Source organism: Urocampus carinirostris, chromosome 18, assembly GCF_059441175.1.
Source record: "Urocampus carinirostris isolate Australia breed hairy pipefish chromosome 18, RoL_Ucar_1.0, whole genome shotgun sequence".
In the NCBI taxonomy this organism is placed as follows: domain Eukaryota; kingdom Metazoa; phylum Chordata; class Actinopteri; order Syngnathiformes; family Syngnathidae; genus Urocampus; species Urocampus carinirostris.
In genome coordinates, this window is record NC_142366.1 from 27,964,801 (window position 1) to 27,991,002 (window position 26,202).

At 40.0% G+C, this 26,202-nt stretch overlaps 1 protein-coding gene across 7 annotated transcripts in view; it reads left to right on the forward strand.

The window, feature by feature from the left end:
- col11a1a (collagen, type XI, alpha 1a) overlaps nucleotides 1-26,202 on the forward strand; it is a 147,197-nt gene that overhangs the window by 41,606 nt on the left and 79,389 nt on the right. For 5 of the 7 annotated variants that reach the window (XM_088322062.1, XM_088322067.1, XM_088322066.1 and 2 more), the window contains exons 5-13: nucleotides 8,055-8,180; nucleotides 11,724-11,819; nucleotides 13,866-13,964; nucleotides 18,694-18,984; nucleotides 20,209-20,274; nucleotides 21,670-21,711; nucleotides 22,025-22,087; nucleotides 23,143-23,217; nucleotides 23,343-23,426. In XM_088322062.1, coding sequence (XP_088178188.1) covers nucleotides 8,055-8,180; nucleotides 11,724-11,819; nucleotides 13,866-13,964; nucleotides 18,694-18,984; nucleotides 20,209-20,274; nucleotides 21,670-21,711; nucleotides 22,025-22,087; nucleotides 23,143-23,217; nucleotides 23,343-23,426 — 942 coding nt within the window. Of the gene's footprint in view, nucleotides 1-8,054; nucleotides 8,181-11,723; nucleotides 11,820-13,441; nucleotides 13,628-13,865; nucleotides 13,965-18,693; nucleotides 18,985-20,208; nucleotides 20,275-21,669; nucleotides 21,712-22,024; nucleotides 22,088-23,142; nucleotides 23,218-23,342; nucleotides 23,427-26,202 lie in introns of all 7 variants that reach the window. The other 2 variants (XM_088322068.1, XM_088322063.1) reach the window with 2 other exon arrangements.

Sequence of the window (26,202 nt, forward strand, 5' to 3'; positions counted from 1 at the left end):
ATGCAAAGGTGACATGACTTGGCTGGAGTGAAGACATTAGTATACATACCTGCCTGTTCCTTCTTCTCCTGGTTAGAACACACTGATATTTGCTCTCTGCCGCAGAAGTTGATGTCAAATAGGTGCTCTGTTTCTATGTACCGTAAATTCCGGACTATAGAGCGCACCCTGTAAGCCGCACCCACCACATTTTAGGAGGATACATAAGCCGCATGCGCCCACATCAAAACATGCAACACAATCACAAAAGCAACCCCAACCCGACTTTAAGTCCCGTGATAGTAACTGAATATAAAGTACACAGTCCAAAAATCACAGCCGGCATAATGAACGGAAAATGATACCGGTACTTAAGGTTTGATGCAGACCTGCAGAGTCCGGGTGCCCGTTGAAAGTAATCCAAGGAAAAAAGTGTATATTTCCAAAGGCAAGGGTGGGAAAAATATATATCCACTATTGTCGGCCGCATCCACAAACACGTCTCACCTTTACTCCACTTCCCGTCAGCCCGGGTTTGCACCGCCCCTTCTTTCTCATTTGCTCGTGCAAAACATATCAGAATAAGTTTCTAAAATAAATACATTACAAAAATATGCAGTTGCAAATACATGTCATACATGGTTACACATATTTACAAAGAAAGACGGTACACCAAGAGAGTTTTCAAAGCTTTAATAATAATAATATAACTTTCATCCCAAACCGTGACTGTGACAGGTAGCAACACGGTACTACCAACACGCTCGCAAAGCGTTAAACGGGTCTGTTAAAAAAATATACCATACTTAGACCGGAACAAAAACTAGAGAAACTAACAAGCAAGACAAAAACTGATGAAAACAAAACTGGAACCCGAAATGAAACAGGTCAGGACAATACTGGTCTGATGATAGCACCAAAACAGGACCGAGTCAAAACCCACGTCTTGTGGGGCAGAAGTTCGTTTGACGGACTGACAACCGAAGCAAGAGCGCGCTGAGCTTTATATCAACAGAAATCCAATCTCTCAACGAGCCGTAGCTGGCGCCCCACGGGCGGGGCCAATTGGGCACCATGGCAACCGTGACACACAAGGGCGGGGCCAATTGGGCACCATGGCAACCGTGACACACACACGGGCATGGCCAATTGGGCGCCATGGCAACCCTGACAGAGTATGTCTTGCTTTTATTCTCAACATGATTTCAGTCAACCAAAATTGTCCTCAGAGTTGGTGTAAGTCGGCACTCAGAGCACAAAGTTTTTCGTCTACTGTAAAAACGAAATACCGTATTCTTTGCACTATAAGGCACACATCTTTTGTCATATATTTTTCACACAGGTACATGAAATTAAGACAGTAAAAGCTACTTTGTTTATTCGTGTATAACAGTTTGGCTCTTTGTAGACTCACTGCATATAAAAGTGCAATGATTATTCAGGTGAATATTTTCGCTGATTAAAATGGCAAACCATTGTTTGCAACAAGAATTGAAACCGGATCGCAGAAATGAAAGCGCCATAACTTTTATACTAGACCACCAATGGTTCAGATGATATATGACAAGGCATTATAGCTTATCTCATTATCACTTCATTCTTATTGAAATACTGATTTGCATAGTCAAGTCAAGTCATGTTTATTTGTGACACCCTTAATCACAAGGAGTCTCAAAGGGCTGCACAGACCACAGATTATTCGACAGACTACGGACTAATATTACACCATCCCCTGATCTAAAACCTACATGAGGGCAAGGAAAAAATCAAAAACCTCAACATGAGGAAAATGGGGAAACCTTGAGAAAGGACCGCACATGGGGTAATCGCCCTTCCAGGATGACCAGGCTGCAATGGATGTTGCAAAAACAAATAATACATAGATCTATCTATCGATCTATCTATCTGTCTATCTGTCTGTCTGTCTGTCTGTCTGTCTGTCTGTCTGTCTGTCTGTCTGTCTGTCTGTCTGTCTGTCTGTCTGTCTGTCTGTCTGTCTGTCTGTCTATCTATCTATCTATCTATCTATCTATCTATCTATCTATCTATCTATCTATCTATCTATCTATCTATCTATCTATCTATCTATCTATCTATCTATCTATCTATCTATCTATCTATCTATCTATCTATCTATCTATCTATCTATCTCCATGTGTTTCTTTTTCCTCCGTCTAGTAGAACTGGACCACAGTTGTACAACTAAATTTAGATCTTTTTAGTATAGTTTAACTATTGACTATTGTGATTCTTTTCTGAGGATGCTAATGGGTTTCATAAGCTGTCCTCATTGAACTCTTGTACTCTAGTCATTACCAAGACAGGCCCATGGAATGGCAGTCCTGCAGTCAAACAAGGGCATTGGTTAGAAGTTCTGGCGTAACTCCAACTCGCTCCAGACTAGATAGATAGATAGATAGATAGATAGATAGATAGATAGATAGATATATCTTAGCAGTCCCAAACCTCGACATAGCCCTCCTTAGGTGCACAAAGCATCTTTTGCCATCCTGTCCGTTTAAGTTCCTCATAGTGTTCTCCCCCCTCTCTCTCTGAGTTTGCTGTTTTTAACTCGCCCGCGCTTGATCTCGTGAATCGGCTCGGTTGCCAAATGGCACGGCTACAATGTTATTTTTCCCTGGAAAGAAAGGTCAGCGAGGTAAACGGGTTGCTAAGAAGAAAAGTGGATTTAATGACCAAGCCGTTTTTGTTGTTTCTGCAAACGGCCATGTTGTTCATATACCGTAAATTCCGGACTATAGAGCGCACCTGATTATAAGCCGCACCCACCACATTTCAAGAGGAAAACCGATTTTGTACATACACAAGCCGCACCTGTATATAAGCCGCATGCGCCCACATTTAAACATGTAACACAAACAAAATATGAACCCAAACCCGACTTCAAGTCCGGCGATTGAAACTAAATGTCCTTCATTAAAGTCCACAGTCCAAAAATCACAGCCGGCAAAATGAACGGAAAATGATACCCGTACTTAAGGTTTGATGCAGACCTGCAGAGTCCGGGTCCCGTTGTAAGTAATCCAAGGAAAAAAAAGTATATTTCCAAAGGTAAGGGTGGGAAAAATATATCAGATGAACACATTGACTCACGCAACTCCTTTTTTTTTAACCAACTTTTTACCCCCTCTTCTTTTCTGTCCCTCACCTTTAGCGGTCCCCGCGTTTGTTCCGCCCCTCATTTTTCGTTCATCCCTGCAAAACATATCAGAATTGTCTAAAATAAATACAAATAAATACATTACAAAAATATACAGTTGCAAATACATATTATACATGGGTTACACCGAGAGAGTTTTCAAGGCTTTAATAATAGTAATATAGCTTTGACAGGGCAGTTAATGGTAGCAACACTCGAGCGCCGCTAGCGGCCGTTAGAAAAATGACATAAATTGGCCGCATCACTGAATAAGCCGCAGGGTTGAAAGTTAGGGAAAAAAGTAGCGGCTTATAGTCCGGAATTTACGGTACATCTGCTTAAGAAAGTTCATTTGAATGATTTTGTCTGAGCTTTGCAGACGGCGTCGCCGTATTTGTGTGCGGCTAGTTCGCAGATGTGCACTAATTGGAAGTGACTCTAGGCCGGGTTCAAGCATTCACTGTTGGTCTTAGGGTGACACATGAGGTAATACATGTCAGCTTGAGTCTGGGAAAAGCTTGATCTATCCTTTCCTGTCCAGTTTCCACAAACACACACGCATAGCAAGAGACTGTTAGGCTCTTTTTTTGCTATAGTTCAGTCATTTCTTAGCTATTAAGTCTACTTACGGAATGTATACAAGTCCATTTATGAATTGAACAGCAGCTATTTGTGTCACGACCAGCACGACGGGTAGACCCAATCGCGTAACGTTTCTCACAAGTTTATTGAGATAAAGAGGAAAGGCGTCGCCCGCCATCCGCTGCTCGCTGGACGCGGGAAGCAATCCGCTCACAGGATCGGAACGTGTTCCAAATGCGGAAGTGGATATTCCGGAGATCGTGGTGTCGAAGACGGAAGAAACAGGTCGATAGCCGGGACAGGAGAGCAAGACGTGGTCTGGATCAAAAAACGGGTCAGAAGCCGGGACGGAGAGCAAAACGTGGTCGGGGTCAAAAAAAAAGTCGTAGCCGGAGACAAACGGGTAAATCAGGAACAGACGGGTGGAAAACGGTAGCAAAAAGTGGGACGGACGGGAGTCAGAGTCAAAATTCTTGCCTTGTAGAAACAGGTTCGCTGACGGACTGACAACAGGCGAGTAAAAAGACTGAGCTTAAGTAGAACGGTAAAACCAATCAGAAAGCCCGCAGCGGCTCTCACTAAACGGGCGGGCACATGTGTAACTAATCAGTCATTATGGCAATTTGTGATGAGTTTGAGCCCAGGTTCAGTCACCATGGATTTTTTTTACAGTGCAACGTAACAGGAAAGGAATAAATCAGCGAAGGGGTGGGTTAGACTGCCAGGACCAGAACGGAAACAGGACCCAGCTGTGTTACGTTTCTCAAGTTTTATTGAAGGGCTGTGCCCACGATCCGGCGTTCGCTTGACGCGGGAAGCAAGTCGCTCTCGTACTCAGATGCTGATCTGAACACGGAAGTGGATCTTCCGTGGCGAGCAATGGCGGTGTCAGGGACAAAAAAACAGGATGGTAGCAAGGCGTGGTCGGGGTCGGAAACGAGTCATAAGCCAGAACAGGAGAGTTGACGTAGTCGGAGGACAAAAAGAGGTCGTAAGCCGGGACGGGAGAGCAGATGTGGTCAGAATCAAAACGGGTCGTAGCTGGAGACAGACTAGAGCAAAAACGGGACAGGTGGGAGAAAATTACTAAATTTTGTGCAGGCTTGGGGAGTAACGGAACACATGGAACGGCAAAAATGATGTTAGCAAGCTGTTTGGATTTATTTTCATTTAGTTTCTGTCGCATTTTATGTTAGTATTGCAGGAGATCTAAGAGATCAAAGCCAGGAGAGAAAGCTTACCACGTGTTGTGAGTTATCATTTTATTCAAATTTAGTTTATTTTGTCTTTTATTAGCATATTTGGTATTGGAGTCATCCAAAAGTAATTGAAAGTGATCCAGTTAAAGTAAGTCTACCCAACCCTGGTTATACCTTAAACATCGGCAACTGAGCTTAGAGATAAAATCCTTTTAAAAATAGTATTACACCCATCAGCTGCTCCCAGGGAGGAATCTCCAGCGTTGAGCTGAAACAGGGAGAGACGTTGATGGATGATTGAACAAAGAGATTTTCAAGGGGCTCGGCAAGTCTCAGCAAATGGATGTTTATATGAAGCTACATGTTCGGGATCCATAGATCACATTTTTTATGCAAGGAGTGGGGGGTGTGGAGAATACATGCTCACATTTACCTGACGAGTTCCAGCCTGCTTCTTTCCTCTTGTATTTGAATGCCAATCGCCTGGTTCTCTAGTAAAGGTCTATTTTGTATGAATACTGCTGTCAGGACCAGAACGGAGACAGGACCCACTTGCGTGCGTTTCTCTTAGTCTTATTGGGAAAAAGGGACAGGATAATACACACGATCCGTAGATCGCTGGTCGCGGGGAGCAGGTTGCTTAAACGCGGAAGTGGTATTTCCATGGTCAGCCAAGGCGGTGTCGAGAACGGAAAGAACAGGTCAGTAGCCGGGACGGGGGAGCAAAAATCGTGGTCGAGATCAGAAAAAGGGTGGGAGCCGGGAAACAGATGGGAACCAGGACAGGAGAGAGTCAGGGTCGAAAGACTTGCCTAGCGTAAGCTGAGGTTCGCAGACAGACTGACAACAGGTGACAGGAAGATTAGGGTCTAAAAAATGACAAGGAGCCAATCAGCGTCTGACGCAGTTGGCGCCAAAGTAGCAGGCTCAGGTGCCTTATCCATAATACGAATCATAACACTACATTTACATGATCTATCAATTGATTTATGCACTAATTTGGTGTAGTCAATTAAAGGGGTCATGCAAGTCAAGTCACATTTATTTGTACAGTCCTTAATCACAAAATATCTCAAAGGACTGCACAGGTTACAATTACACCACCCCCTGATCTTAAACCAACATGCAGGAAAGGGAAAACTCAAAACCTTAACACGAGGGAAATGAGAAACCTTGAGATCCAGGATGACCATGGTGCAATAGACTAGTGACAAAACACTGGTTAGTTTTATTTCAATCTATCTTTATTTTTAAACATTGTGATGATGGATGTTGGTTTTTTCAGTTTTAGACCTGGGCTTCTGGGTTAGTAAATCCTAGGCTCATGGTTTTCGGATTGGTAGAAGGAAGTTAATTGGCTGTAAGGGCTGATAAGACAATATCTAAGTGTCTGTGCAGGGTAGTCAGCTGGTTTAATATGAGTTTGTTGAAATTGGTTGACTCATAATAAGTTTTAGTCTTTTATGTCAAATGTGCTTTATTTTCAAACATGTAAACAGCAGCCATCAAAAAAAGTTTTTTTTTCATTTGATCAGCAAAAAAATAGTATTTTTTGTCTTACCTTCACCAATAAATTAAGTCCATGAGCTGCTCCTTGTGAATAAAAAGACCCAAAAATACATCATCCTCGATTTTGAAAAAATAAGCCCATTCAGCTAGAAAAATACATCATATGGCTTGACTTCCTGTTAGCTTCCAAATACTATACCTAATTCTATTGTTTGGGGCTGAAGTGTGCTGAATCTGTCAGGAACGGAAACAGGACCCACTCGCGTAACGTTTCTCACAGTTTTATTGGGAAGAAGGGAAAGGAGTGCACACACGATCCGGTGATCGCTGGTCGCGGGGAGCAGGTCGCTCTGAACGCGGAAGTGGAACTTCCGTGGCGAGCGATGGCGGTGTCAGTAGCCGGCATAGAAGAGCAAAAAACGTGATCGGGATTGGAAACAAGTCGAAAGCCAGGAGAGACAAGGTCGAGATAAAAAAACGGAACGTTAATCGGGACGGGAGAACAGACGTGGTCATGATCAAAACAGGTCGTAATTCGGGACGGGAGAGCATACGTGGTCGAGATCTAAACAGATCATAACGGGAGACAAACAGGAGCAAAAAACAGGGCGTGCGAAAAAGGGCCTGCTGTGTAAAAGCGGAGATTTGCAGACGGATCGACAAAAGGGGACTGACAGGACAGAGTTTAAATACAGAGAGGGAGCCAATCTGTCAACAAGCTGCAGCTGGCGCCACACAGGCGCGGCCAATTGGGCGCCATAGCAAACATGACACAAGGGCGGGGCCAATTGGGTGCCATGGCAACCGTGACAAAATCAGATTCCCTATTCTCAGTGTCTCCCTCTGCCATGAGCCAAGAGAATTGCATGCCACACTCTGCATCCGCAGACGCTTAGCACAGATATGCGTTACATTCTCACTGTAAAAAAAAACAAAAAAATGTGAATTTAATTTGGAAAGAACTTTAACACTGAATAACTGAATAAATAATAATGACAACAGGTGAAGCGGACCCTCACCTGCCTCCCCTGACTCCATGTCACTGTCTGAGTCATAGAAATTGATTTAAAGTTATGTATTTTAAATCATTCCACAATAATAGAAACTGGCTTTATAAACTGTTCACAGATTACATGGTTATTACTCCAGCAAATAGAAAAAAAACTATATTCAACACTTTTTTATTAATGGTTTATTTTGATTATATTTTTTACTAGCATTCCAAGTATAAAAACAAAATAACTTTCAGAAAAACATATGCTACAACTGATTTGTCGTGAAAGGAGCACCATATCTTTTTATTGTCTCTTGTGTAATTCCTTCATTGTTAATAATAATAATCTGCTCCAGTCTGAAATTCCTCCCTGTGTATTATGAGTGGAGATGTGTGTTTTATACAACAAGCCCTTCTGTTTACGCTGCCAAACTCCATAAGTGTAAAGATCCGGACAGATGTCACCTGCAATTTTCCAACATATCTTCAAGAGTAGGAATCTATTGGCAAGGGGATTAAAGATTGCCTATTCCTTTGTTATTTATACTTGAAATGTCATCATGTCTCGTCTGTGTGATTCCGTAATTTGAATGATAAATCCTGACCATGTTTTTTTTCCTTCTTTGCACAGGGCGACATCCAACAACTCCTCATCGTTGCTGATTCCAAAGCAGCGTACGACTACTGTGAACATTACAGCCCGGATTGTGACACCCCCCATGGCGAATCCCTGCAGGCCCAGCAGCCTCAGGAAGAGGTCAGTCGGCCAACCGGGGAGGGTGGAGGGAATTCTGCAAAATGCTTCATTAAGAGCTTTTTTTAGGAACGATTTTATTCCAATTAAGACATTGTGCATGGTTACGCCATTGGGATTTGGCTGAAAGCATTTTTGGTCAGGTGTGGACAGGGTTGGGTAGGGTTACTTTAACTGGATTACTTTCAATGACTTTTGGATGACTCCAATACCAAATATGCTAATAAAAGACAAAAGAAAGTAAATATGAATCAAATGATGACTCACAACACGTGGTAAGCTTTCTCTCCTGGCTTTGATCTCCGGCAAACTTAACATCAAATGCCACAGAAACAAAATGAAAATAAATCCAAACAGCTTGCCAACATCATTTTTGCCATTCCATGTATTCCGTTACTCTCCAAGCCTGCACAAAATTTAGTCATTTTATTCATATTTAGTTTCTTTTGTCTTTTATTAGCATATTTGGTATTGGCGTAATCCAAAAGTAATTGAAAGTAATCCAGTTAAAGTCACCCTACCCAACCCTGGGTGTGGAATATGTATTTTCTTCCTTATCTGCAGGTTTTTATTCAATAATGTGAAGGGCGTGAGTTATTTTTTTAAATTTAATTTTTGTATTCAACTATTTTGTCCAGTTACATGATTTTTGCTGCTGTGAATGCTGTAAAATTACGCTAAATGAAATACTGTGGTTGTGTATGGGTGTTATTATATTGATAATCATAATACTAAGACCAGAACGGAGACAGGACCCACTTGCGTGACGCAGAAGTTGGACTTCCGTGGCGAGCGATGGCGGTGTCGGGAACAGAAAAAACGCCAGGAGAGGAGAGTAGACGTGGACAGGATCCACTTGCGTGACAGTTCTCACAAGTTTTATTAGAAGAAAGGGAAAGGTCGTTCTGAACGCGGTAGTGGGACTTCCGTTGCGAGCGATGGCGGTGTCGGGAACGGTTAAAACGGTTCGAAAGCCAGGAGAGGAGAGTAGATGTGGTCAGGATAAAAAAAATGGGTCGAAGTCAGGAATCAGACAGTAGCCAAAACAGGTGGGAGTCAGGGTCGAAAAAAGCTTGCCTAGAGTAAACTGAGGTTTGCAGATGGACTGACAACAGGTGACAGAACAGAGTGGGTTTAAATAGGGACAGGGAGCCAATCAGAGTCCGAGGCAAAAGGAGCGGGTACAGGTGATTCACATCAGTGATCATGACAAATAGTTTTGATTCGGTTTTTTGAGATTATGAATAATTTGAGAAGACAACATTTTATATAATTCTATTGTTCGGAGAAAAAAACATCAATTTGGCAAAACAATGAAGACAGGAAATAAAGTAGAATCAAGAATAGTTTTATCTGTATTTGTTGCAGTGATAATCAGTAAATGTTTTCGTTTAGAATTTTTAGAAGCTGAGAGGAATTGTCAATGTCCAAATATTTATATTTATTATTGAAGTTTTCCGCTTTTTAATTTAAAATATGTTTTGTTTTTAGCAATGTAGTAATTCAATGTGTTTTATTATTCTGTTTTAAGTGAAATAGGATAAAATAAAAAGTATTCAAGTGAATAAGAGTATTTCTCAATTTGCCATAATGTATAACTCAAAATGCATATAATTTAATGTATAATAATCACTTATTTTACTAGAAAATAATGTTTAAAATATTGTAATTTATTATTGTATTATAATTTTTGTTTTTTTAATATTTTTAAATCTATTTTTAAGAATTTATTAAATACATATTTGTATTATCTTATTTTAAGTAAAACAGGGAAATCTGCCAAACTGGACAAAATTATTTGTCAATCTGCCATTATTTAAAATTTCAAATTAAATTGATTTTCTATTGTTGGGTAATTTTGCTAGTTTTAAGTATCATCATTTTTTATTTTACTAGAAAATCCTGCTTAAAAATATTTTTTGACCTTACTTTTCTCTTTGTAATTTAATTTATGTAGGAATTGACCAAGCAATAGTCATTGAGTAGGTGAATTCAAACCTTCTGTGATACTTCCTCAGCAAGGATCATCCAACTTCCTTTTCACTCATCTTTCATTTTGTCAACCTTTGGTGCCCCTGAGCAAGTTATTACGTGTCTTTGCGAAAGTTCCATTACATGTCGAGGAAAAATGCATCTGGCATATATAGGACTTTGAAGTTTCCCTTTTTCCTCCAGTTTATGAGCTCTTAAATGTCCCATCTGTTAGCATGTTTGGAGGTTAATACAGGCAGGGCTTGTTTCCTCTCATCTGCTGCCCACGTTCAAAACGCTATCTTATCCACTTATTATCATATACAGTGGAACCTGGGTTCTCGACCATAATCCGTTCCAGAACCCTGTTCGAAAACCGATTTGTTCGATCACCGAAATCATTTTTCCCATTAAAAATAATGTAAATCGTTTTAATCCGTTCCAACACCCTGAATGTTTACCTTGAATGTTTATCGTAAAGCTAACCCAGGCTAATCGTACGTTTGCGTTATCGTAATCTTCCGTACGAAAGATTACGCTAACATAAACGTGTAAAAATAAAAAAATCAGGTTGTTTACAAGTCATTTAGCACCCGGGTCTCCACAACAAGTGGTGAAGCGTTCATTGGAAGGGGGCTACGTCCCAACACCCTGAATGTTGGGCTCCGTTCCAACACCCTGAATGTTTACCTTGAATGTTTAACGTAAACGTAAAGCTAACCCAGGCTAATCGTACGTTCGCGTTATCGTAATCTTCCGTACGAAAGGTTACGCTAACATGAACGTGTGAAAATAAAAAAAAGGATAAAGAAAAGAATTATGAATAGGATTTTTTACCTTTTTGGTGGTCAGCAGAAGGCTTAGGTGGACGTCGGGGAGAGGAAAATCATCAAAAGTTTTTCAACGTCTTCCAAAACTTGCGGCCGTTGCTTGCTTATAGCACTCACTCCCTTAGCCACATCACTAGATTTCCTAGCCTCCTTATCCTTTAGTATCGTACTGATCGTAGATTTAGCCGTGCTGTATTCCCTAACAAGATCAGACACTCGCACACCTCCTTCACATTTTGCTATTATTTCTTTCTTAAATGCGATAGTCGTACGCACTACTTTTCCTTTTTCACCTGTAGCAACTTTGCTGCTTGCACTGACTTTCTTCGGAGGCATAATAAGGGGCTAAAACACCCGTACGCCGCTCAGCATCGCACCCTAGCGTACGATCTCACGCATTACCGGCGTTCGAACTCCGATTTTTTGAACGAACAGCGGAGCAAGAATTTCTCCAAATTCGATTTCGATTTGTTCGAACTGAGAGGCGTTCGAAAACCGAGGTTCCACTGTAACTGCTAACTAACTATATTCTTGCGTTACACATAGTATGGATGCATTCATTGTCATCCGAAATGAAAAACAATTGTATTCATTTTCAATAACACAAATAATGAAATTATTTGGTTTGTATTACGCTTGTGGTGTTTGCATTCGATGCAACATCGTCTCACCCTGTTGCTCATTGATGTTAACCCGTTCATTCCCTCCCTTTCTCCCTGTTTTCTCCATCCATCAATATCGGTAGTACACTACTGATGATTTAGAATATTCTCAGTTCTATGATTATGCCGAAGGAGGATCTGACATCGTTCCCACTGATGATGAATATACCGAGCCGCAGGTAAATGGAAAGAGGAAAAGCAATGTGCTGTCTGTATGCTCACCATTTCTTCTTCTGTGGTATCCGTTTCTCAATATTGTGTTTACATGCACGTGAATATTCAGTTAACTACTTTTGATGAATTTGAGATTGATCCCAAAGAAATGACTACGATTTTGCCTTTGCTGTTTTCATGGAAAGGTGTTTGTTAACCTATTAAAATAATGGAAGTGTGAGAATTGCGTCATAACGGAATAATTTTTTGCAATATTGTGCAGGGTTTATGGAAGGAATTAGTAAATCATTTAACTTGCATGGAATTGTTTTCATGTAATTGTGTGTGTGTATATACAGTATATACATACAGTATTTGAAAGTATTTAAGTATTGGAACTCCCTGCAGTTTTGCTATTTCTCCCCCTTAGAAAGCCAACGCCAAGCCCTTAATTTTTAAAAAAATCATGCATTGTGATTTCTGGATTTTTCTTTTTAGTTTATCTCTTTCACACTGAACATGCACCTACGATCAAAATTTCAGACCCCTCCATGCATTCGAAGTGGGAAGAATAGCAAAATAGCAGGGTGTTCAAATACTTATTTTCTTCAATATATATGTATATATATATATATATATATATATATATATATATATATATATATATATATATATATATACGTAAACGTGCTTGGATAGTTTTGTTGGGGACACACAGGTGAAGAGACTGTTCAAACCAGCCATGTCCAAAGGCTGTCCTGTGGGCCAGTTATGGCCTGTGATCAGTATTTTTTACTGCAGCCTCTGTCATAAAATTAATGATATGTGGCCCACCAGCAATATCGACCACAGTATAAAAGAAATGTGTACAAAAAAATATCACTATTTTACCAGGTGAAACAGGTCGATAGCCAGAGCAGGAGAGCAAAAACGTGGTCCAGATCAGAAACGGTTCGTAGCCGGAGACAGACGGGAGCAAAAGGCTTGCCTAGCATACACTGAGGTTCGCAGACGGACTGACTGCCCAAAACTTTTTTTTTTCTTTTGTTTTCTTTTTACAAATTATACTTAGCAGGCAATCTTTGAACATATCATTTGCAAAAATTGTGGGACAATAATATATTACCAAATTAAACATTCAGGATCAGTCAAAAGGAAAGATTATGTCTATTGGATCTCATTTGAATATGCACTTAAATCTTTTTTCAAATTTTTATAAAGATGGATCCACAAACCATCCTAGTCAAATAAATACAATGAGTAAAGGTTTTGTAATCAATTAATCGATTATTAATCAATTGAAGCTGTGATGTTCATATGCATGTAAACTTGCTGTTTTGTACGTCTTTGTCTCTTTCACGAGATTTCAGCCTTCCCGGGCTGAATCCCGTCTTTGCATTTTGGCATGTCTTTTGAACTATTATTTGATACTCTAGAAATATTCATTTAAATGTGCATCCGTCCCAAAATCATCCAAATTTTCTCAACGTGGCTTCTGTTTTCCATTAAAGGCACAGTCTGCGATTGCCACTTAGCATTGACATTGGGCTTATGATATTTCCACGGCATTCACAGATCGTACCTTTGAATCATCCCCACTCTTGAACGTTTGTCTTCCTGTTTGTTTTGTCGCCGCCCCCTCTTCCAGAGAACCAAACGTAGTGTCTCCGTGAAAAAGAAGAAGACCCGAAAGCCCCTCAGTAAAACTAAAGCCAAGCCCTTAAAGCTCTTGGCTGCCAAAAAATGGCCGGCTAAAAAGTTTGCCCCTAAGAAGAAGCGACAGATGCCGGGCTACCAGGCCACAGCGCCGGCACGACCCCGAAGCAGTTTTAGGGTAAACTATTGCGATGAGAAAAAAAACAAATCCCATCAAGATTTTCATAAGAAAATCTGTGATGGTCGCCTTCGAGCTCCCTAACTTCTAACGCGTAGTAGTAGAGGAGTCTGTAGTCAACTTGGGACGATACCCTTTTAGTAAATAACAAACCCCCGCAAACTCTCCCACCCCGGGTCAAAGCTTTGTGTTATTAACCCTCGCTTTATTCTTCTTTCCCTTTTTCAACATGCCTCAGCTAAACATTGTAGAAGGAGATTACAATACAGGCTTTGACTACGGAACTGTAGATGATTCTCTGACTCAGTCCCCCTTTGCCACGCTTGGACCCAGTGAGGTAACTTTTATCTTCATTCTCATTCGATTTCAACCTAGACAAATAGTTTTAAGGGAAGTCTGTTCGGAAGGATTTGCCCAAGAAGCTATCCGGTAGGTAAAGATCACAGTGTACTTGCTTAGTTTAGTTTTCATTCTGATTATAAGATCTTCTGTTGGAAACTCTATTTACCTGACTATGGGCCAGGATTGGGTAGGGTTACTTTAACTTAATTACTTAATTACGTAGCACGGCGGCGCAGTGGTTAGCGCATGTGCGGCACAGTTCATGTCTTGGGAACCTCCTGCGTGGGTTCAAATCCAGCTACCGGACTTACTGTGCGGAGTTTGTATGTTCTCCCCGTGCTTGCGTGGGTTTCCTCCGGGCACTCCGGCTTCCTCCCACATTCCAAAGACATGCATTTCAGGTGGATTGGCCGGTCCAAATTGTCCCTAGGTGTGAATGAGCGAGCGAGTTATCCCTGTGTCCCTGTGTGCCCTGCCCACTGCCCGATGATTGCTGGGATGGGCTCCAGCACCCCCGCGACCCTACTCAGAATAAGCGGTGTAGCTGATGAAATGACTTTCAATGACTTTTGGATGACTCCAATACCAAATATGCTAATAAAAGACAAAAGAAACTAAATATGAATAAAATGATGACTCACAACACGTGGTAAGCTTTCTCTCCTGGCTTTGATCTCTTTGATCTCCGGCAAAACTAACATCAAATGCGACAGAAACAAAATGAAAATAAATCCAAACAGCTTGCCAACATCATTTTTGCCGTTCCATGTATTCCGTTACTCCCCAAGCCTGCACAAAATTGAGTCGTTTTATTCATATTTCGTTTCTTTTGTCTTTTATTAGCATATTTGGTATTGGAGACATCCAAAAGTAATTGAAAGTAATCAGGTTAAAGTAACCCTACCCAACCCTGCTATGGGCGAATAGAATCCAATGGAAATGATCAAATCAGATTTTATTTGCTGAATTTTGGTTTTGCTTCTTCTGTTCTGAGCTACATCAAGTTTTCCCAAAGCCAGCTACCAACTGCTTTTTCCAACGCAGTAAATTTATCATTTACCTCCTGTGTAATCCCATTTTGGTCTCAGAGTTAAATCTAAGAGTTTGAATGAATGGATTGTGTCAAATGTTGTTTATGGGTATTGTCCATATTTGTGAATTTGACCACAATCTTGACTCGAGTGTGCTTGCAAAATGGCAATTTGATATTTTTCCGGCCTTTCTTTGTTTCGATATCATCAAGTCTGTGTGTTATAATACTGAGGAAAAGCAAAAGGGCCACTTAAGAAGAAAAATAATGGCAGGATTTTCTGTGAATGAGTCAGTGTGAAGCACATTATAAAGTGCTTCAGTGACTTCAAAAGCAGACCATTTACCATTTCTGAGAACTGTGATATAAGAGAGCTAATTTGAAGCGGCTATTTTCTCAAAATCTCCGAAAATAAAAGGACAAATTGTAGATTATCAGAATGTTTACTATTAGATTTATTATTTTATTTTATTATTTATCTTATTACTGTTTATTATTAGAATGTTTACTACAAATCGAGAATTTTCCGATAAAAGAATTTCTGAAAAAAATCAATTTGTTTTCACAATTTATGGTAATTTGTCAGAATACTGACTTCTTTTTCTCAGGAAAGTTACTTTAACGTTATAAATCTGACTTTTCGCAGACGTTTTAAAAAAAATTGTGTTAACAGTCTGAACTGTCAATTTTTCTAAATTTGAACATTCTTCAACTTCGAGTTACAACTTTATTTAATATTCTATATTCACAAAATACAGCACAGCTGGAATTATTCCTCTCCCTCAAGAACAAATATGCTATACATAAGTCATAATACAAAAACTAGTTGTAACAAGTACAAAAAAGAAAAAGTATAGATATAAGAATATTTAAGTTGAAGAATAAAAAAAATGTGCAAATTATAGCCGGAATCTAAATAGAGCAGTTTTGCATTGATTTGACAAAAGGGGTAAGGACAGGGAGAGAGTTTAAAGTCCTTGGAAGTCTAATAGAAGAAGCTGTCCTTGAGCCTGCTGGTTCTGGCTCTGAGACTTATTTTGAAGAGAAAAATTCTGAGTTTAATATAGGGATTTCTTAAAAAAAGCCAATTTCCCTATTTTTTAAGAGAAAAACATACAGAGAATTGTGACTTTTTAATTAGAAATTTAGTCATAATTATGAGAGAAAAAAATCCAACAATTAAGTTAGAATCCTGCCAATCTTTTTCCTTCATTTTCTTTTTTACTGTTTCTAATCCTCTCCGCATAAAACAGAACAAAAAAGGCTGGAATAATATTTAAGTTCAAGTCAAACCAAACATTTCCACAATATTTTGGGGCTCAGTAATAACCAATTAGGCCTCAGATTACTAAAACAAATTCACCAGGATTAGATTATCTTCTGTCAATTTTATGACTGAAACAAACAAGATATGTGACGACAATGTCTGGGTTGACTTTCCCTGCCAAACATTTGACTGTATTTGGAGCTATAACGATAACACCTTTCGTATTAAATATCGTACCAGTGTTTTCCGCACCATAGTCTTATATTTTTCAAAGATAAGGCACACCGGACTATAAGGTGCATGGAATTAAGAGAACAGTAAAAGTTCCCCTGTTTATTGGTGTATATAAAAGTTCAATGGTTAATCTTAATCAGTCGATAAATATCGCTGTTTAAAATCATAATACATTGCAACGGGAAGCGAACCCGGATCGTGGCGGTGAAGGGGTTTTTAAGGGTTATTGTTCTATCTTCGTTATTCATTATCCATTATCCGTTATCGGTCAGTTCATAATACGCTACAAAGCCTAGGAGCCGGGACACTTACTCTCAGCCAAAAGGCCAAGCTAAGGTCCTAGCCCTAAAGCCTTGCCGCGATCATTGCGAATGCACCGTTCCCGGAGGTACTGCAATACCGGGCCGATGCGTGGAGTGGACAGAGCAAGCTCTTACTTCCATCGTGGCGGTGAAGGTGTCAACAAATTACAACTAGTTCAACAGTACTGCAATGGCATTCAAAAAGGCATTAGAAATTATCTCATTATCAAACTATTTTTACTCACGGTGCCAGAAACATGCTCTGCGACTGGCTGGCAACCAGTTCAGGGTATCCCCTGCCCACTGCCCGAAGATGGCTGGGTTGGGCCCTTAGTTTGGTTTCCGGGTTTAGGAAATGGATCGATGGATGCACGCCAGAAACAATGATTGGCAGAGTGCATAACAGTCGCTATACTTCTTCACCTGTGCGTCAACAACCTCTTGGTTTAATATGCATAAGTACGTAAACGTGCTTGGATAGTATTTTGTTGGGGACACACAGGTGAAGAGACTGTTTGAACCACCCATTTCCAAAGTTTTTTTTACTGCAGCCTCTCTCATAAAATGAATGATATGTGGCCCACCAGTAATATTGACCGCAGTTTAAAAGAAATGTGTACAAAAACAAGTATCACCATTTTACCAGATGAAAGCAGTAGCCCTTTGACCACCTTGCACTTGGCTTTCTGTGAGAATTTTAGACCACCCATTTCTGACATCGTGACAAAAAAGGAAAGTTGACTGTGAGGGCCGCCACTTCCAGGACAAGAGGACATTGAAGTATTTTTCACTAAAATCCGAAACAACTGTGTCTGCCAAGTTTGCCAAGAGACTGTGGCTGTTTTCAAAGAATATATGATCAGGAGGCACTGCCAGACAAAACGCAATGACTACAAAAATCTTACTGGAAACGACCGCTGTGAAAAGGTGAAGCAACTGGAAGCTGTTTTAACGCCACAGCAATTAAAGACTGTTCAAAGAATGCCAGGCTGAATAGTCAGCACTCACACATTTTCAGCTTACCAAATGTGGCCTGCTTTCTGAAAAAAAATAGACGCCTCTGGTTTAAACTATCAGAATGCACAATGCAAATCAATCTTTCTGGCACCATGAGTAAAAATTGTGTGATAATGTCATCGCCCTCACTACTACCACGACCCGGGTTTAAATTACTTTGCATGTACTGGATCGGGTTATGAGCCAGCAATGATTAATCGATTATTCTATCAGTGCCCAAATAAGGAAAAATACCGTAATACTTTGTGTAGTAAAGCACACCGATAAATACTTTCTACATTTCCAATTTAAACCAGCTCAGTGGCCTTGGGGGTATGGCGCCCGCCCCGAGACTGGGAGGTTGTGGTTCAAGCCTCGGCCGAGTCATACCCAAGACTTAAACATTGGTACCCGTTGCCTCCCTGCTTGGCGTTCAGCATTAGGGGTTGGAATTGGGGGGTTTGGTCACCTAATGACTCCCAACACATCAGTTGGGTTGAGCGAGGGGGCTGGGAATCCCCTCCTCTAAATCAATCTCCCAAAAAGAGTCAGAAATGACTCTAGCCACCTCCCACTAGGGGGATATGGCTGTGGTATATATATATATATATATATATATATAAAATTCTGTGGTATAGGAGGCGCACTAGGGCATAAGGCGTACTTTCATATTTCTGGACAATTTGTTTTGGGCTTTTTTTTGCGCTTTATAGTCCGGGAAACACAATAGTTAGCTCATATTTGATATCCTTTTTATTTTCCAAGTACTAAAGGTGTTACCGTTATGGATAACATTATATATAAGGATACATAGGTTCTGAAGAACCTCAACTCTCTCAGCTAACACTCTGCTGGCCGTTGCTTCCTTTCTTCTTGCCTCTTGCAACAACCAAAGGCTGTGGCGGAGGATGTTGTCGGTGAATATGTCACTCAAGCCCCTCCTATTGCGCCGGAGCCCGCCGCCGTTGTCCCGCAAACGGCAGAAAAAGCGGACACGGGTGCGCAACACTATGACTTGAAGGAATATGATGACCTCAAGGAGTATGACTTGGGAGAGGTTGACAACAGGTTGTATGATTATGGGGCCTACGATGAGTACGGCCCCGGCCTTTCTAAGCCTTCTCCCGCCTATGAGGAGGACGTGGGGCCCGGGGTGGCTGCCGAGACGGACGTTTTTCACAGTGTCGTAAGTATTTGTGGACCGAGGGCCGCGTGCATGGTTGCACGGCCGTGGGCAGTATTTTTTTGTGTATTTGGCATGGGTTATCAATCACGAGCATGTCGCGTGTGGTGCTAGCCCTTGATGGTTTGTTGGTGATTTCATTGTTGGGTTTGTCATAACGGAATGCTTCACTTCATAATATGTGACCCCCAAATCAGCAGAATTGGGTAGGGTTACTTTAACTGGATTACTTTCAATGACTTTTGGATGACTCCAATACCAAATTTGCTAATAAAAGACAAAAGAAACCAAATATGAATTAAATGATGACTCACAACACGTGGTAAGCTTTCTCTCCTGGCTTTGATCTCTTTGACATCCGGCAAAACGAACATAAAATGCGACGGGAACAAAATGAAAATAAATCCAAACAGCTTGCCAACATCATTTTTGCCGTTTTATGTATTCCGTTACTCCCCAAGCCTGCACAAACTTGGTTACTTTAACCTGATTACTTTCAATGACTTTTGGATGACTCCAATACCAAATATGCTAATAAAAGACAAAAGAAACTAAATATGAATAAAATGACTCAATTTTGTGCAGGCTTGGGGAGTAATGGAATACATGGAACGGCAAAAATGATGTTGGCAAGCTGTTTGGATTGATTTTTAGTTTTGCCAGAGATCAAAGAGATCAAAGCCAGGAGAGAAAGCTTACCACGTGTTGTGAGTCATCATTTTATTCATATTTATTTTCTTTTGTCTTTTATTAGCATATTTGGTATTGGAATAATCCAAAACTAATTGAAAGTAATCCAGTTAAAGTAACCCTACCCTACCCTGTTGTTGGGTTTGTCATAACGGAATGCTTCACTTCATAATATGTGACCCCCAAATCAGCAGGGTTGGGTAGGGTCAGTCGCGGCCTTCCTCTTGATCTCGTTCCATTTACTTCTGTAGAATCAACATTATACTTTGCATAAATGAGTGCATTTCTGTTTATTTGTCTGTCTCTGGGGTTTGCATGTTCCTTCACATGATTTGTTGCTGTAGTTGATCACTATTGGCTACCTTTCACTTAAAAGACACTTAGTAGGTCCATTCATGCTCCAGGACTAACACTTACCTATCTAGTCGATGTTATTCTTAGACACTCTTTCTGGGTCCTTCACATATTTGCACGGGACATACAGTCCTGACAGGTAGAGCAGAATGTTTCACCTTTTCGCTGTTTTTACAACCACAGGTTGCCGGAACCGGAGGAGCTTTCGGCCAAAAGGGAGAGAAGGGCGAGCCGGCTGTGATTGAACCTGTAAGACCCCGAATAAGCTGATTGGGGATTTCAAAAATAAGTCGTTCTTCTGAAAAGATTTTCTCACTATGTGCTTGAATTGGACAAAATCTGTTTGCCTGGTGATAAGTTTATAGTTTAGTCGACACTCAAAATAAGGAGAGAAGACAAATTAATTTTGAACCTGCAAGGAGAACAAGAGAGGACTGTACAAGAAACTCTCATGATGCAAAACTCCGAATCTGTTCTAAAAGCTTTCTCTCCACTCTCAAGGATTTGGAATCAAAGAACAGCAATATTATTGACAGATAGTGACATTGTTGTTGACAGTTGACATAGTTGGCAGACTTGTTCTATGGACGGACTGACGAGATAATTTATTCCTCATGCCATGAGGCTCTTGAACTCCACCCGGGGGAGTAAAAGAGCCTAACTCCACCCGGGGGAGTAAAAGCCCGCATTAAACCCCACCCCCCACATTTGCATATTACCCTATTTTAATTACAGTGTGTATTTTCCGTAGCACTATTGAAATACACTATAGCAACACTTTACATTGGGTATTTATGTATTATATTCCTTTTCCTCTATTATTGTTTTATTTCCAACCCAAGGATACTGATGGAAATGTGAATTTCTATCTATTTATCTATCTCTATCTCTGTCTATCTATCTCTCTATCTCTGTCTATCTCTGTCTATCTATCTCTATTTCTCTCTATCTATCTCTAGTTCCATCTATCTATCTCTGTCTATCTCTGTCTATCTGTCTCTATTTCTCTCTATCTATCTCTATCTCTAGTTCCATCTATCTATCTCTATCTATCTGTCTGTCTGTTTATATGTCTATCTGTCTATCTATCAATCTATGTGTCATCTATCTATCTATCTATCCATCTATCTATCTCTATTTCTCTCTATCAATCTCTATCTCTAGTACCATCTATCTATCTATCTCTATCTATCTATCTATCTATCTATCTATCTGTTTATATGTCTATCTATCTATCTATCTATCTATCTATCTATCTATCTATGTCTATCTCTGCCTATCTATCTCTATTTCTCTCTATCTATCTCCATCTCTAGCTCTATCTATCTATCTCTATCTCTAACTCTATCTATCTATCTCTATCTATCTATCTCTATCTATCTATCTATCTGTCTATATGTCTATCTGTCTATCTATCTATCTTGATGTAAACAGTGCAGAATGTTCAAAATAACAAAAGAAGACAATTAATAGGCACGAATGAGCAAAAATAAGGTGTAATATTCCAAATAACGAATTAACATCATATGCAATTTCGATTGCAAATGTCCAATATTAAAAACAGAATAAACTTATCACCTGGTCAGGTTTTTCTAATACCATTGTTGGTTGCATAACACATTCTTTATGTGATTTTTTTTAAAGGGCATGCTGATTGAAGGACCATCAGGACCCCCTGGACCAGCTGTGAGTATAAACAGTCTTTTTCATCATTTTTGTAAGGCAAGACACATATCTTTGAAAATTTCCCACGGGACCCTACCAGTCGTGCCGTGGCATCTCTGGTAGAATTCAATCCGCTAGACCACACAGGCACACAAATTGGATAACATCCACGGCACACTACGACAATTAAGCACTGGTTAAAAAACATTGGTATATGGAATTAAAAAGACAAATCAGTGAATGGTTTGTTATTGTTTTTTCTTTATAATTTTGATGTAAATTGTCACCTAAAGCGCTTTTTCTATTCTGCTGACCTACTGTTGTTTTTTAAAAGGGTCTTCCTGGTCCCTCAGGCCTTCAAGGACCCCCTGGCGGAGCTGGAGATCCTGGTGACAGAGTGAGTTTTTTTTCTTCTTTTCATTGAAATAAATGTGCTTTTTCTTTAAGAGTAATTTGTCTATCATGAAAAAAATCATGTATTAAGATGTATTAAAAGAATGTATGTTTGTATCTTAGTAATTATGTCTACCTATTTTAAGTTATATAGCTACTTAGTTAATAGTATATGCAGCATTATTACCTCAAAAAAGGACTACCTACTGCACATCGCTAATGCTAACTGTAATGCACCCAAAGTCAATGTATTTTGTTCTTTAATGTTGTTTTAAGTTAATTGTGATCTCAGAATCTGATAAAGTTCATTACATGTACAGGATTTTTGAGTGTTTGCATACTAATCACTTAATCGGTGAAGCGACCCGGAGGTCAGAAATGGTGTGTTTGCACAATACAGTACCTAAAAAATGACTTAGTCACGTCCAAATCGAATGGTTGTGTCAAACAGACGTGGATTTAAACCAATGCTCCTGTTTCAAGGTATAGATATTGAAATATTTTCTTTGCGAACTGAAATTAAAATGAATGTATCTCTAAAACTTGATCTAAGACAAAGAATCAATTATTTTCTTTGGGGGTTTTTCATTTTAGGGCAAAGCACTTAGAGTCAATGTATTTTGTTCTTGTATCTGGAGTTTGCACGTTCCTTCACATCACAGGCAACGTCTAATTTACAAACAAATTAACCGACATCTGTCAGGAAACGGACCGGGAACCAGGAAGTCGGAACTCATATGCGTAGACTATCTGTCACTTTGATTAGGAGATAAAAGTTGTCCAACACACAAACGGACCAAAAACAAAACAAAACAGTTAATGTATTTTGTTCAGAAATGGTATGTTTGCGGACTACAGTACCTAAAAATGGCTTTATTTGCGTCAAATTGAACTGTTGAGCTTCAGAATGTCTTTGTTTTGTCAAACAGACGTGTTTTTACACCACTGCTCCAGTTTCAAGTTACAGATATTGAAGTATTTTCTTTGCAAACTGAAATTGAAAAAAAAGGAATCTCCATAACTCAATCTAAGACATAGAATCAATGTTTTCCATTTCAGGGTCCTCCCGGTCGGGCTGGTTTGCCCGGCGCTGATGGCGTGCCCGGCCCACCCGGTACCATGTTGATGCTGCCAGTAAGTTCCATATACATTAAACACTTAAACACGAATTATTTCTGTACGACCGGATAATAAGGGACCATTACTGAGGCACTGAAGAACCTCTTCACGGGCTTTGTGTGTATGTTTGTGTGCAATAGTTCCGCTTCGGAGGCGACGGGGAGAAGGGTCCGGTGGTGTCGGCCCAAGAAGCTCAAGCTCAAGCTATCCTTTCCCAAGCCAGAGTAAGTGGAGGGAGACGTGTGGAAAAAATGTGAAAGTAGAAATACCCTGAATGTGTCTTAGCTTAGTGTTGCCGAAACGGAAAGGTACAGACTATATCCCTGTTTAAATCAAGCAAGAAATATCGATAAATGTCAAGTATTGACCCAACTCTGGTGGCTCAAACAGTTGTCACAGACCAGAAACAGACACAGGACCCAATAGCGCTCGTTTACTCAGTTTTTATTTATAAAGAGGGAGTGTAGGGCTTGCTTCCACGATCCGATGGTTGACGGACAAGGTCGGATATCAGAAAGGCAGAACAGGGCAGAGTCAGGTCCGGAAACAGGTTGGCAACGGGTATCAGGCAGAGAAAAACAGGTTCAGTCTGAACATGAGAGCTTGCAGAGCTGGGAACAACGGTTCGCAACGATCTGACAGGGATCTCTTGAAAGCCGGGGGTTTAAAAGGAGTTCATCAGCCAATCAGCTCTCAGGGCTGTTGGCGCCAATTGGGCAATCACAGGTGCCTTGAATCGGTAATCATGACAACAGTATGATATATCATTGATATGCTACACTAAAAACAATGAATAAGCCTTCCTTTAAAAAAGTATATATATATATATATATATATATATATATATATATATATATATATATATATATATATCATTAGCATTTGTATCAGTACTTAGTATCCGTCACCAGGGTTGGGAAGGTTACTTTAAACATTTAATCTGATACAGTTACTAGTCACCTGTTGAAAAATGTAATCAGTAACGGAATCCGAATAACATAATATCGCGGTAATGGAACTTGATTATTTTCCATTACTTTTGGATTACTACGATACTAAATAAGCCATCCATCCATCCATCCATTGTCTTCCGCTTATCCGGGGTCGGTTTGCGGGGGCAGCAGCCTTAAAAGGGAAGCCCAGACATCCCTATCCCCAGCCACCTCCTCCAGCTCATCCGACGGGATCCCGAGCCGTTCCCAGGCCAGCCTAGAGACATAGTCTCTCCAGCGTGTCCTGGGTATCCTGCCGGTGGGACATGCCCGGAACAACCCCCGAGGGAGGCATCCAGGAGGCATCCTTATCAGATGCCCGAGCCACCTCAACTGGCTTCTCTCAATGCGGAGGAGCAGTGGCTCTACACAGAGTCCCTCCCGGATGACTGAGGTTCTCACCTTATCTCTAAGGGAGAACCCAGACACCCTGCGGAGGAAATTCATTGGTGGAGGAGTTTGTGTGTCCCAATGATCCTGGGAGCTATGTTGTCAGGGCCTTTAAGCCCCTGTTAGGGTCACCCATGGAAAACAAGTTTTAGGTGAGGGGCCAGACAAAATGCAGGTCAGAAGACCCTTTATTATTTTTCTGGAGCCAGGCCTGGGGGTGGGGTATGCTGGCGAGCGCCTGGTGGCCGGGCATTTGCTCAGGGTTCCGGCAGGGCGCAGCCCAAAGGGACGACGTGGGTCCCTCTTCTCATGGGCCCACCACCTGTGGGAAGGGCTAAAGGGGTCGGGTGTGTAGAGAACCAAGTGAGGGGTCCTCGGCGCGACAATCTCTGGCCACAGAAACTAAACATGCTCATAAAATACAAAAAAACTCAATTTAAATAAAGTTACAAAATTGTGTTTATCACAAATGAACAATGTGACCTTGAAGGGGGAAACTAAGGTCAGGTAGTTGCTTGTAGTCCTTCAAAAACTCTGCTTACATTTAAACCATATTGTATAGTTTATTAAGCAAATGATATATGCTCTGCTTTATTTCACTTTAAGAGCACATTAGGAACTAAACATATGTTTAAATACAAGTGTTCTCTTCCTAAATTTCCCCAAATTTTTGGGACTTCTTGTGTCCAAGTTTTGAGTGGGGGTACCAAACCACTTGAAAACATTCAGATTTTCAAGGCGAAGTAAAACATTCTCACAAGATTTCACTACAGTGATCGTTCATGATTTTAAACCACGATGAACAGCAAAGTAGAAAAAGAAGACATTAAATCATATTTCCTAAATGTCCCTGAATGCATCACTAGCGCTCACGGGACTGCAAGTTCAAGCCAATTCAACAAAATGCGTGCTGCGTTTACGGGAGAAATAAAAGTAGGGGGGAAAGAGTTTTACCTGTAACACCGAGACACGCAACAGATATAAACATTAATATGGCAAAATTCATATATTGGGGAATCATTTATATGTAACTATAGTTGAAAATGAAATTTTAATCCTGCAAAGTAGTTTTAACAAACTGTCCATGTAATTTGATGACTTTTTTTTTGGTATCTGTCAAAAAAAAAATCAGGATTATTTTTTTAATTTTAGTATATATATTTTCTTATTTTACTCGTTTTTTGTTTTCTTTTTAAATTCAGCTGGACGTTTTGCATTTTGGAGCTGAAGAAAATTTGAAAATAATATTCTTAAGATACCAGAACAGGGACATTTTATTGAATATTTAACTTTTTTCCATCATTTATTTCTCTATTTTCTTTTAAAAGCTGATACATTTTGAAGTCATGTACAGTAACCATATATAAAATTATCTAAAAAATGTTTTAGTATTATTCTCTTGTTCTACTATATACTCTTTATTTTTTCCCAAAATATTTCTCTATTTTGAAGACACAAAAATTGACAACATATGAGGAAAAAGTATTCTTAAAATAAGAAAAATGATATGCCACCAGAACAAAGAAGTTTATTGGAAATATTTATATATTTTCCATTATAATCAATGTATTTTACATTTTAACATTAGATTTGATTACTCATTTGTTTTGAATATATT